The 14,053-nt window shown below is 45.1% G+C and overlaps 1 protein-coding gene across 5 annotated transcripts in view; it reads right to left on the bottom strand.

Annotated features, from left to right (window-relative positions):
• LOC144147095 (uncharacterized) overlaps window positions 1–14,053 on the bottom strand; it is a 364,907-nt gene that overhangs the window by 49,231 nt on the left and 301,623 nt on the right. For 4 of the 5 annotated variants that reach the window (XM_077679149.1, XM_077679147.1, XM_077679150.1 and 1 more), the window contains 3 exons: window positions 13,356–13,577; window positions 9,687–9,874; window positions 8,489–8,619 (listed from right to left, as the gene is read on the bottom strand). In XM_077679149.1, coding sequence (XP_077535275.1) covers window positions 8,489–8,619; window positions 9,687–9,874; window positions 13,356–13,577 — 541 coding nt within the window. Of the gene's footprint in view, window positions 1–4,356; window positions 8,620–9,686; window positions 9,875–13,355; window positions 13,578–14,053 lie in introns of all 5 variants that reach the window. The other variant, XR_013317818.1, reaches the window with a different exon arrangement.

The raw sequence follows: 14,053 nt of genomic DNA, 5'->3' as shown, positions 1-14,053 counted from the left end.
ATGAGGGCCTAGACAACCGCCAGGTTGACATCCCATTAACATAGCTTGTGGCACGGTCAACTGACTAAAGAGCAAGTGACGAGTGACATGGTCACAACCCGTGAGGTCGCCCGGCGTCCTGAGCACGATGACCGCTCACAGAGCGATGCGGTGTGCGGACAGTGTGCTTCAGAGGCGCTCGACCAGCAAGGTGATCCCCCGGAAGCGGGGTGTCTCCCGCCGCGGGGGTTCCGTGGCTAAGGCATTGTGCTGCAGAGCACGAGGACGCGCGTTCGATTCCCGGTCGCAGCGGCTGCTTTTCTGATGGAGGTGAAAGCAAAAACGCCCGTGTGTGCGAGATTTTGGAGCGCGTTTATTATCTCCAGTTGGCAAAAATTAATCCGGAGCCCTTCACTACGGCGCACCTTATCAGCTGAGTTGCGTCGGCCAGTTAAACACTGCAATCGATCAATCAATCAAACGGCATCTCAGAGGAACCCAGCTGTCGCACTTACGCAAACAGAATAGAGCGACAGCTTGACATGGTCGAAACGGACGCGCGAATATGGCCAGCATTCCTCAAGCGCATTGTGCTGCAGTAGGCAGTCACGACGCGCGAGCAGGTCTCGGCCGGCAAGGACATCCGAGAAAGCGGGTGGGCCGGCGGCTTGTAATTGAGCGTGTGTGTTTTTCGGTTACCCGGTAGTATGCTAAACCTGAGGAAAGCGGTATTCGACGCTCGATAGTAGCTTCCATGTTGGGTACGGGCAAGTGCTTGTTAGCTGCTAACGCCCTTCCTGGAGAATTTTCGCATTGTCCTGCCATGGAGAGCTTAGGCTTCAGGTGGGGTGAGGTTTCTCCGACGCAGGTTGAATCCCCAGTGGCCATCAGGGGCTCATTTCGGGTGGCCCGGGGTTCATTCCGCCAGGTCTCTATGTCCACAGGTCCCAAGTAAGATTTAGGCAAGCTGTGCCCTGGGGCACTGCCTGTGCGAACTCGGCCGACTTGAGTCTTGTTTCTTTTTTCCCACGTTTCTAAACGAACGGCAGTGCTCGCGTGCCGGTGCAAGGCGAGGGGAGGGCGGAGACGTTACTGTGAAATCAAGATATGAGTGTCGAAGCAGTGAGGGGATAGGCTGCGAAAAAAAACAGCGATAGGGAAACTGTCAGCGCACATACGGGTGTTGTTTGCGAAGCACAATTGACTTCACATCGTGTGACGGGCGGTGTGCTACACTGCACAGATGTGCAACCAATTTTACCGTGTTAACCGACACGATAAAGATGCGCGATTTCACGACTTGAAATTGGGAGCGTCAAAGAGCGCACTGGTCCAAGCACAAGCACTTGAGATGCAAACTGTACGCTCAGCATGGTGCCTTTAAGCGTGTACCTATAGTGTGGTTTGTTCTCAACCCACCAATAGATTCTTGCGTGTTTCAGCAATGTTGCACATGGCTACAATGTGGAAGTATAGTATGTAGCACGATGAATTTGTTTGTATCAATTCAGTTTGTGTTTATTGTGGCCCAAGGGTTTTTCCGCATGTATGCATAGAGTGTGTCCGCCACAAATCCTTATTTCTGCGTGGTCTTTCACGTGTTGATTTCCCTAATTAGGGTAGCACAACCGTCTATTCTTTGACTGACGTTATTGGCGAACAGTCATGTACCACCTGAACCATTTTAGGGGAGGGGGCATGTTAGGAATCGGCGGGCTACCGGGAATCAGGACGGCCGATTACAGCAGGGGGTTAACTAAGTGTCCTCCCCGAATGTTTGTGGTACCCGGCGAGGCACCATGCTTGACATGTGCTCGATGCTCGCTCGTGCACACTCTGAACCCGTTCTCGTTAAGAGGAATCAGTGGCCGCTGGCCGAAGCAACCATTACAAAGTAGGGGTACGGCATCGTTTGTATGTTTCAACACACGAGGTTACAGGAAGGCTATGAAGGGGCTATGAAGTGGGTTGGCGAAGACCAAGGCAAGGTTTCTTTTTTCTGAAGCACTTGGCGAAACCAAGGCATTTGCAGAGGCAAGGCAGGGCTTGCGGGAAACGCCGGGGCACAATTACATGTATGTGAAATTCCCTGTTAAGCGAGTGCAAGGTTTGTTGAGTACTATGTATATTTGTTTTTTACCACCTATAGGGAGATGATTGACAGGCTATAGCCAATCATGTTGCTGCACTGTTGTTTTTTAATGATGGATGCATGTGGGCTGCACCCCGAATGCTTAAACCACCATTAACTAGCCCAGTCTAGCGTTTTAATCTGCAGTACACTGCGCTACACTATCCGCCTTTGCGCGGTGGTGTTCGTCTCTCACAGACAGTTTCCATGCTGTCCACCTTTTTTGGCTGTGAAAAATTATACGTTGTTAAATAAAAACTTTCTTGTGTTATTCCCAATGGCGTAGTGATGATGAGAAAACTTTATTTTGCTCAAACTGGGGGAGGGAAGGGGACGAAAGGGAGCGTTCTATGGTCCTTCCCCGTCAGATGGCAGCCAGGAGCCCGTGAGCCCTAGCGGCATCTTCGGCCAGTTGTACAAGGCTGCGTTGAGTCTCTTGGTCGGGGCCGAGCAACACGGCCTCCCATTGCTCCAGAGTCCTGATCACTATTGTCTGTGATGTGTGTTGTGGTTTCTCGGGACATGCCCATACCATGTGCTGCTGGTTGGCTCGTTCGGAGCACCATCTACATTGCTCTTTGTAATGGTCTGGGTATAGGCGGCTGTAGGCTACGGGGTTCGGAAAGGTGTTGGACTGCAAGAGTCGCCAGGCCACAGACTGCCAACGGCTGAGGGAAGGATGCGCCGGCGGGTACTTCAGGCGGCCTAAGCAATAGTGAGCGGTGATGTCCCTATATGTCACAAGCCTGTCCCTGCCCCCCGTATGTAGCGATTGCTCATCAAGATCCAGGCGGTCCCGGTAGCTGAAACCTCGGGCCGCTTCGTGAGCATGCTCATTACCTGGCAAGGACGAATGTGCTGGCGTCCATATAAGAAGGACCTCGCGGAGTTTAGACCCAGTAAAGGGTTGAAGAAGGCGCTGCGCTTGCGGTGAAATTCTCCCCTTCTCAAAGTTTCTAATGGCTGTTTTCGAATCAGTCACAATTATTTTTGCGGTTGTGGAGGATATGGCATGTGCAATGGCTGCTTCCTCCTCGGTCTCTGGGTGAATTCTACAGACTGAACCAGAGGCAGTTGATTACCCTGCTGATCCACGGCCACTATGCTCATGGCCGCTCTGTCTGGGTATTCTGCGGAGTCGACGTAGAACACTTGTTTCTCCTCTCGAAGGCGGCGGTGGAGAGCAGCCGCCCTGGCTAGGCGTCGATCAACGTTGTATACCGGGTGCATATTTCGAGGAAGCGGAGATGTACGGATATGCGCCCGCTGTGAGTCAGTAAGCATCACCTTTTCCCCATGCTGGGAGGCGTAAGTAATGTGGAGCTGTTGAAGGATAGTGCGCCCCGTTTCGCTACTGGAGAGCCGTTGAAGTTGTGCTATTTCTGCGCCTCAAGAAGCTCTTCAAGGCTATTATGGATACCCATTGCTTCGAAATGTTCAGTAGATGCGGTTATGGGAATTCCAACCGCCTGTTTGTAGGCTTTCCTAATAATGCAGTTAAGTTTATCTTCTTCAGCTTTTTTGAGGGTCAGAAATGGCGCGACATAAGTAATTCGGCTGATAATAAATGCCTGTACAAGCCGTACAAGGTTTACTTCTTTGAGCCCATGATGCCTATTTGCGATCCCAGAGATGAGGTGACTTATTTGTGTCGCGCTCGAGTGTAGCGCTGGAATGGTTTCTGAGTTGGAGCCATCAGCTTGTATCCTGAGGCCTAGTACCCTGATGCGCGGGACTCGAGGAATAGTGTGCCCTTCTACTTGTAGGTGAATATCGGGGGTAGCTTGAGGGCGTCTGCGCCCGCGAATTGAAGGTTGGTAGAGAAGGAGCTCGGACTTTTGCGGAGAACACGCAAGTCCTCGAGGGGTTACGTAATCACGAACGATGTCAACAGCTCCGGCCATTCCAAAGCCACCCGTGTACGGCCGAAGTACGGCCGCCAGATTACAAACGAGATGCGGTCATCGGACTCCAGCCGGACTAAAGATACCGGAAATACGGCCGTGCTACGCGCATTGGAGTTCAGCCACAGTACGTTAACTGTACTGAGGCCGGTCACTGCATGTCGCGCAAGCAGATGACTCATTCGCTCAGTGCAGAAGCAGCACAAACCCAGCATTTTGGGTCCAATGCAGCCACATCAAAGTGAGTTCGCGCGCAACCACTAGCCGTCAAGCTTTCAGCGCAGCCTTGCTCAGTTACCAGCCTCAGTTGACAGCAAAATTCATTTATTAAGCAGTGCTCACAAATTGTCGTTCCTTTAATTGCCGTGCCTCTTTTACTGCCGAACACAGAAAATATTCAGTTCTTTGTGGAGCTTGAATAGATGTATTGTCCAGGTCCTGATATCCTCTGTGGGGCGGCTTACCTGAAATAAACGGGGAAAGAGGAGGGGGGGGGGGGCGGAGGGCGCATACTTTAGTGGGTTGAATTTCGGAGAGATAAATTGCGCCGCTTTTAGCCAATTTCTTTTAGGGCAATATTCCGGAACAGTTTCATTCTATGACTACATAAACTATTTTTATAACAGTTGCTTGACCAATTTTGCTGTATATAAAACCGGCGTGAATGCCTTTACGAAGCGTTTTTGTTCTCAACAAAACACTCAGGAGCATTTAATATAACTCCTTCACAAAAATGTATCTCCAGTTTTTGCACAATTTTCTTGCAAAGACATTTTCTACTCGATCAACTTTTCTGATGATCTTGCGCAGGGCTGATCCTAACAAGGAGCGAACAGGTACGTTTATTTTCAATATATTTTAATGTTGTTTTCATGAGTATAGGTCCACACCACTTAATAGTCCAAAAGAATTTATTTACTTCTAATGTCATACTACGTTCAAAAAATTCTAGACGCGTTGCGAATGACGCCCTGCTTCAGGTGGCTGCAGTTGTATCCCTCTGTGTTCACGCAAGGAAAGGCGTAAAATTAGAGTTACATAATTTGTTTTAAACCAATAACATAGCAATGGTAGCATGCATACAGGAAACCTTGCATACTGCAACGAATAGGGCAATAAATATTTTATTGGTCAAGGTTGAATCCGTAGGGTTCTCAACCCGTGGGAGGCAAACTTGCGCCTCTGGAAGTTTATTTATTTATTTGTTTATTTATTTATTTATTTATTGTTTTATTTATTTATTTATTTATTTATTTTTATTATTTATTTATTCATTTATTTATTTATTTATTTATTTATTTATTTATTTATTTATTTATTTATTTATTTATTTATTTATTTGATGCCTGCTTGCCTTTGCATGCATTACAGAAGAGAGATACATAACACTAAGCATTAAATATGAGACAAAATAACAAAATAATTCTACAAAGCGTGCTGAAAATCGTCAATATAAACAGTAATGCAATCATACGTGGAAGATAATTACACTGCAGTATTGATGTAAAATAAAATGAATCGCGCAAGGCGTTATCTTTAAAGAAAAGTTAATAATTTGCTTTAAGCTAGCGGTCCCACTTTGCGATATGTAGAATGGCGCTTGGACATACTTCTCCCCTTCTACTCCAGTTTTCGAATGATAGATATTACAAAAAAAGTTCAAGCTGTGGTTTCGTCTGTGATCTTTCACGTCCTGCCATTTCAGTTTACTTTTACTTTCTCTCATGCTAAGTTGAGCGTGCCAATTACCTAATACGAATCTCACTGACATATTCTGTATGTTTTCGAGCGTATCAACCAGCTCTTTGGTGTAGGGATCCACGAAAACACATGCGCACTCCAAGATTGAGCACACATGAGTGAAATACGGTTGTTCTGTTCAGTTAGATGGAGGTTCACTGAAATTTCGTCTCAGAAAGCCAAAAACATATGCAGCCGTAACTTTTATGGTGTGAACCTGCCTATTTAACCTCTAACCACTCCCTAAATAAACTCCTAGGTATTTATATTCCTCGGCCGTTTTCACAGCAGCATTTACGGTATATGTATTCAATTGGACTGAAGGTTTTCTTGTAAAGGTGCCACGTTAACACTCTGTTTAACATCCAAAAACTTTTCTGAATCAGCACACCAGGATGTTATTAAATTCAAATAAAGCTGCAGGTATACGGAATCACGTTCATTCGCTATAGTACGGTAAACTACACAGTACTTTTGAACAAAGCTATAGGGCCAATAGTAATAACAATGCGAAAACCGATTCTTTCAGTTCATAGGATGAAATGTACTACGCAGAAGGGGATATGGAACACCATCATTTGCTTTTTTGCAGTCCAAGAATATACAGTCAACCACTTTAAGCTTATCTATTCCAAGAGCCAAATCGTGCGTGAACTCAACAATCTGCGTTGAGCAAAAAAATCCTGACAAAATCCGTGTTTGCTAGGATGCTGGCGATTTAAATTTAACCAAATGAGTCATATCCCGAGAGTAGCTAAGCTCACCTTCAAACATCGGAACTAAATTAACAGCTAGGCTTCGTCAGTGACAAGGCTCTGTTGTTATCGCAAATTTAAAATAGTTTTTTTTTCTAAATAGGCAGTCGTAAAATCCCATGAAGTAACATAGTGCAGGGCATGAAGTTGATCCTACCAATGCACGAGCGAGTCTCTTCTACGTTTATCACCAACAACATAGTGCAACATTGCTTGTCGCAGTTTAATTGTACGCAGAATAACTTGCGCTTTTGCTCGCACTTGCCTTTCTTTGGTGGGGAGTCCTTAACATGGTGGCGTTTTAGCTCCTGCGTGGTGGCCCATTGCTCGACGCCCTTGAAGGCCGGTTATTCTGGTGAACCATCTCCATCTCGGATCGGACATCTCTGCCGGGTCGATGTCTCCAATGCTCTCCATTTCTTGAGGGGGCGAATAGCCTCGAGCTGATGCGTTGAATAAGCCGGCGGCAGAGGCGTCGTAGCGGCGATGACTGGCGAGGCTTAGCACACCCGTCGGTGTGGCACAGTCTTCTTGTGGCAATAAATGACATTTCGATGGCCTAAAAGGTTCCCTGCTAATGTCCAGTGAGTCCTTGCACCTTGCCCGTTCACCGAGAACACTCATTACTGTTTGAAAAACGATGTTCGTTCATTTAAAACGTAAAAACACGGAGCGGATGAAAAACGTGTCCCCGTCGCTCGGCTACCTAACGGCTTTTTCTGCCCCCAGGAAAAAACCGGTCGGTCTCCTTCCAAACACGTCTGTGCATGAATTCTCGGCGCCCAGGCGCGTGCCGTTGTTCGGCTGTATGCCGTTTGCCGAAAAAATGACGTATAACCAGATACCTCACGTAGGCCGTTCTCCTCTTGAACACCGGTTGCCAAATATTCGCTGGCCATTCGCTTGCCGTAATTCGGCCGAGGACAGCTAACCGAATGAAAAACGTATATTCTGGGGCCGTACGTCGGCCGGTATCCTTCATAACACTGGTTGCCCGAAGAAAACGAATATTCTACCGCCGGACGCGCGGTTCACCATTGAAACAACGAATGCACGGCAGCCGCGTTCCGGCCGGTCTCTTTTCGAACAACAACTGCCGCAAGAATACGCATATTCTGTGGCCGGTCGCTAGCCGTGCTTCGGCCTGTTACCGCTTCCCGAAGAAAAAACGGATGCCCTAAGGCCGTACTTCGGCCGTTCTCTTTCTCAACATCGGCAGCCGTAAGAGAACTGAATATCTGGCAGCCGGTTAGCTGCCGTTGTGCGTCCGTACATGGGCGGACAGAAAAATACCGAAGCGCTGGTTGCCGAATCTTGGCCGTTCAACGCATGATCAGTGGCTGCCAGAACCTGGATGCTGGCCGGACATGCCAGAAAGCGGCCATAGACGGGCCGGTCTTGGGGCACACTTTCTGTGCCGCCTGGGATACTGCTTCTTCAATAAAGGGTGGCCGCTGACGCACGTATAATACTGTTGCCTTCGCAAACTAGGCCTAGGCAACCAAGCGAACAAGTGGATGGAGAACACGAGAGAGCGGACCGTAATTCGGAGACAGCTGGCCAGGGGGGAGGTGAAGTGGTTACGGGAGGTTCGCAAAGTGCGACACCAGGACATCAGAACTAACTCAGGTCTTTTATTACAATCTAAATAAATTCTTAGGTATATGTAGTCGTTTTTACACTCACTGCAGGAGCTTGGGGGTAGCCAAATTTTTATAAAATGAGGATCCTAGTAGATGACGTTTCGGCAAGCATTGGCCGAGACTCAGTGCCACATTACCATGTGATGTAGCGCTGTGCTTACAAAAAGGCGCCTTGGTATAGCCTCACACTGAATTGGCAAAGTCACTATCTAACTTATTAGAAAATATAGGCATTTAACAAAATTGAATAGAAGACCGAACTATATACCCTAAATTCTGCCTGCATGGCGTAGGAAGTACTGAATGAACAAAGCTCTTTCAGAAAACTTTACTCACCAGTAGAGGCCGGTTTGACGATGACTGCTTGGCAGGATAGACAGCGGGTAACTTGACGACCACATTTTTCGCATGATAAGGAAGGAGCAAATAAATTGTTGCCTTGCTTTTCGCAACCTTCCTGCAGGCACCTATGATATGTTAAAATATACCGATGGCTGCAGCACTATACCTTTAACATTTGCTTCCAGGCATCTCGTACGCAAAAGTGCTGCTATAACTTTACAGAAAAAGAGCAAGTCTTTACAAGGGCTTGCACACATTAATCTTACTTCAACCACTGAACCTGTTGTCGAAGCTCAGAATTCACTTTTACGAATCAGTCGGATGTGAAGCGTACCTTTCTTGCTACTTTTATCCTTTAAAAATATATCACGGTTCCATCATCAGCTGTATAGCCAAATACACGAACCAACGTGCAACGCTGGTTACAATGCCGTAAAATGGGCTCATATATCACCAAAAATATTTGTTTTTTAAGCCAAATTACTCCTGAAGTTTCGAAAATGTAGTACGTCTCCGCTGAGCACGTGCGACTGGTAGCATTTTAGGCATTTACAGAATACTGTTATAGAGTACTTACGCTGAACAATGGTGCAATTTTATCACATTTTGTTTAAGCTAACGCCATTAGGTTGGTAATTCAAAATTAGAACAGGAAATTGGTTTTCCTATTGTTTGACAATCTTCTCAGGGACTGTTATATGACGAATGATGAAACATTAGTTTTACGTGGTTGACCTTCTGGAGTGCTTAGAAACATTTGAAACCTTCTGTTAACTGTCTGTACATTTCACACATTCGTGTATGAAACAAACTGCTTGTATACAGATACTTTTTGGCAGTTAAATCTCCGCACAGGCAACATTGGTGATGTATGGATTGCTGCCATAAAACAGTTCGCCTGGGGTTGTGTATTGAAATGCGCGCCAGTTATTGTTTTGGGGATATGTTGAACGAAGTGATTGATATAGAAGACAATAAAGAGCAAAATATGTCTGATGACTATGCTATGAACAATTACGGAAGTACGTTTGTTCAACGCAAGCTGCCCCGAAGCAGTAAGGTCGCTTTCTAAGATATATTTACGAAATTCAGATTCAATAGCTCAGCTTCAAGCCCTAGTGTATTCGGGCGTAAAATCGAAGGCGTAGTCCAAGTGAGCGATTGCACATTGCTGTAAAAAGTTTTCACTTACCGCATTCGCTTGGCAAAGTACGCGATGAGATGAAAGGCGGGTTCTTCAAGTGTTTTGGCAATAATGAGTGGACTTTTTCCTTCACTGTTTAGGCAACGAGTGTTAGCTCCACGTGCAGCCAGAAAGCACGCCAAGAGCAGTCTATCGTCCGCTTCATGGGGAAATGCTGCCCTCATTTTCTCAGCTACCTGAGAAGCATACGTCACAAACGGTAGCTTAGAGGCATAAACTACGCCTCGCTCACCGTTTATTGTAACCTTAGAGCCGATAGTGACTGTAGAAATCTTGCGGTCATGCACGCACACTCCTCATAGGTACGACAAAACATATCTATCACAACCATCTCTGAGACCATCTACAAATTTTCCGTTATTTTATTTCATCCGCTATACACCAGCTGCAGTTTGCAGTAGTTGAATATTCAATCAAGCCCTAAACAGATTATCTCCTCCTAACCACTCTGCAGCAACTCAGCACCACTACTTCAGGTGTCAGCTTGCTAAATGACCCCTAGAACGTTATCTTTCCAAGCACACTGGGCTAAAAGAGTAGCCCTTGTGTAGGGGTGGCTTAATCCATGCGACGCATTCCCATTCGCGGTACTTTTACAGTGCCACCTCCTAATCTTACGCTAGGAACATGAAACAGCCTATTCCAGCCAAGTTCACTTTAAAACACACACACCTGAATATATATCAGTATATACGTAGCAAAAAGCCGAATAGCACTGGCCAAAGCTGACTGCAACCTTTGTATATATATATATATATATATATATATATATATATATATATAGGGTTTGTAAATGAGGGGCTCGTTAGAAAATACAGGAAGAAATGCCGGCAGTCTACAACGCCAAAGAAGGCATAGGGGAATGGTTAGAATATTTTTTACCATTAGTGACGTTTAACGTTAGTTAGTTAGTAATGACGTTAGTAACGTCACTAATGGTAAAAAATATTCTAACCATTCCCCTATGCCTTCTTTGGCGTTGTAGACTGCCGGCATTTCTTCCTGTATATATATATATATATATATATATATATATATATATATATATATATATATATATACAAAAAAAAGAAAACTTTGAGCAAGGTAAAAGCATGATTGATGACAGCGTTTCAGCAAAGAGACTTGCTTGCGGCAGGGCAATCTCTTGCCTCACTGGCACGCTTTTTATAGGGGTAGGTCCTCAGGTGAGAGGGGAGAAGGAAAGAAGAAAGTGAAATTGAGAAAGCGGATTAGTTTGGGAGTATGTCGGGTGAGATATTGAGGGGCAAAGGAGGTTGTATAGTTTGAGCCGCGAAGTAGGCCACAGGGAATTCAGCCGGAAGTTGATATTCGGGGAATTTTTGGAGAGAAAGATTGAGAGGGTGTTTGTTGACCCGCCGTGGGGCATACCGAAAGCTTTTCAGAGCCTTTCGGGCAACTTGGAATCCTTGCGACATTCACCGGGAATACAGAATTAGGCACTGTCTTGCATATACCTTATCTAAAGACAATGACCTCTCCCTCTGGTCTGCCTGGTCACCTAATTTCTTTTATTTTAATTCCTTAGCTTCCAGCTTAATACTCGCCCGCATCCCTCCAACCTTTGCTTATGGAATTCCATTTTATTTGCTTTATTTCTCCTTTTTTTTACTCGGCTTTGTCTTGTGCCCCGTACGTCACTGTACATTTATCTTTTCGTTTTTGGGTTTCAGGACAGGCCTGTTCAAGGAATGTTGCCGTGGATGACACGTGCCATTTCAGTTGCCGGCTCATTGGTTTTTCTTTTGTGTGTGGGTCGTGGGGTTTCCCTCCCTGTTTTTTTCTCTCTTTTTTTCTTTTTTCTTACCTATTTATTTCCCCCCTTCTCTACCTGCCCTTTTGACCTGAGGCTTGCAGATAGTTTCTGATAAGGACCCCACTCTCACCGCCTGGTCTGCTTCCGGCGGTTCTGAGAACCTTTCTATATGCCCCACGGCGAGTAAACAAACACCCTCTCATCCTTTCTCTCCAAAAATTCCCCGAACATCAACCCCGGCTCAGTTCTCTGTTACCTACTTCGCGGCTCAAACTATACAACCTTCTTTGCCGCCAAATATCTCCCCCGACGTACTCCCAAACCCATCCGCTTCCTCAATTTCACTTCCTTCTTTCCTTCTCTCCTCTCACCTGCGGACCTACCCCTATATAAATCGTGCCAGCCAGGCGAGAGATTGCCCTGACGAAAGCAAGTCTCTTTGATGAAACGTTGGCAACAATCGTGCTTTTACCTTGTTCAAAGTTTTCTTTTCTTGTGTTCTCTACCATCTTAAAAAGTTCTACTGCTCCCTGGATTGTATATATATGTATATATATATATGTATATATATATATATATATATATATATATATATAAATATATATAAATATATATATATATATATATATATATATATAGAAAGAAAGAGAGAAAAATAGGTGAAACAGGTGATTCTTTTAATATTGCTGACTGAAGAAAGCCTTACATCGTATTAAATACCAAAGCGAGGCTTTCGAAATTTATGCTTGATTCCTCACCAATTCAGCTATCTTGGCGGCTGTGTTCTTCACTACATGTGGTCGTATTAACAAATATCACAATTTTATCATAAGGTTACTGGTGGTAGCCAGCGGCGGTCTCACAACTAGAAGTAAAGGAGACCTTCCTTTTAACTTCCAGGTTGTGACTCGTTCGTCTACAGTCTTCCAACAGCAGTAGAATAATTGGAAGTCATCTTGTGCTGCCTTTATCATCTAGACTGTAAGAACCGAGGTCATCACTATGCTTGCAGGCTTGTAGGGTTACAAATAACAGGCTCGTTGAACGAATTACGGAGGGAAAGCAGGTAGTCTACAACGCCAGATACCCTTAGAGGAACAGTTAGTTTTTTATGTTACACCTTATGAACACATTATTTTGAAAAAAATGTGGATTCAGACACGCATCCAAAGTGACGGAGGAAGTCGTGGTTTTCTTCCTACGTAAACCGAAAATGTGAAAGTTAATATGTGTAAGATTAAGAAGAACTATTATGCTTAACCTGTCACAGAGCTTACGAATAGTCTTATTTAAAACAAAATTGTCAGGAAGTCGCGAAGCAAATCATCACCGCCTGTTCCTCAAAAGCTTTCGGAAGAAGATCGAAAGCGTTCGCACATCAAAACAGCTTCAAACGTGCGTTTAAACTGATGGTAATTGCGCGTCTAATCTTCGCTGAACGTCCGTCCAATCCATTGTCAAATTTTCAAAGACCACAATAGCCAACCAAGAACAAACCCATATCAAATATTTTAGGCTTTTTAAGGAAACCTATCAACCAACGATTCAATTGTACACGGATGCGTTATTTATGAGGTACACGTATGCTAGTGTACTTCGTCTACTTAATCGATGCGTGACTTGTCTTGTATAGAACCGTTCCTTTTTTGGGAGTTGGCAGCAACCGTTTTGACACAGCTAAAGCCCGGTTGCAAGCACGCACATGATGCCAGAGATCGTATCCGAGCTTTCGTACGTCCTACGAAAAATTCCCTTTGAAAATGGACATAAATCTCGGAACGGAAATGTCGTTGCGGATCTAGTAATTTGCCTGGGAATAAGCTCACTTCAGTGTTTACAAACATTTTGCGCCGACAAATCGACCATATGTTTGTACCTACCTTCTTCATTTCATTGGTGCTGGAAATGTCCAGACGTTCCGACGTCTTTTCGCTGACTTTCTTTAGGCTGATGTGCAGCGCTGTGTCTCCGTTCCGGTTCGTTTTATTTATATCTGCTCCAGCTAAGAGCAGCAACTCCACAATACCACACCTTCCTTCCCGTGTGGCTAGCAATAAAGGCGTATCCCCGTTTTTGTTGGGGAGATCGACAGAACATGACCCCTGCATGTAGAACTCACAATGAAATATTACTTAAATATTGGAAACATTCTTGCGGAACGAAATAAAACATTATTATTACAAAGAAAAATGAAAGCAGTGTTTAGACACTGTCTGCAAGTAAGTTTGTACGTAACTTGAGTGGGTGCATAGCGTGCTGAGCAGAATTAGCTGATTATTCAGCCTAGGTGTAGGTCATCCACAGGTTATAGGTCCTGAGATGAGCAACCGGCTCACCATACGGTTATAAAGATACTTTTTTCTTTTTCAGGCATTGGAATCCTTTTGATTTAACCATCTGGGAAACAGCAATGCTGGCGGGGAAAACGGAAGTCGCGCTTCCGTGCTGTGGGACGACTAATTACGAACGGGGCTTTGCAGTCGCTGGGCGGTACTGACAAAATGCGATTTCTCTGGAGTACTCCGAATGAAAGTGTACAGAAAATTAAGGACTTTATCACCGCCCCAAAGAAAGTTCA

Source organism: Haemaphysalis longicornis, unplaced genomic scaffold (genome assembly GCF_048455015.1).
Source record: "Haemaphysalis longicornis isolate Haplotype H1 unplaced genomic scaffold, Haemaphysalis longicornis Haplotype H1 scaffold_7, whole genome shotgun sequence".
Classification (NCBI taxonomy): Eukaryota; Metazoa; Arthropoda; class Arachnida; order Ixodida; family Ixodidae; genus Haemaphysalis; species Haemaphysalis longicornis.
Note: the sequence above shows the minus strand (reverse complement) of the source record. Positions and strands in the feature narration are given on the sequence as shown.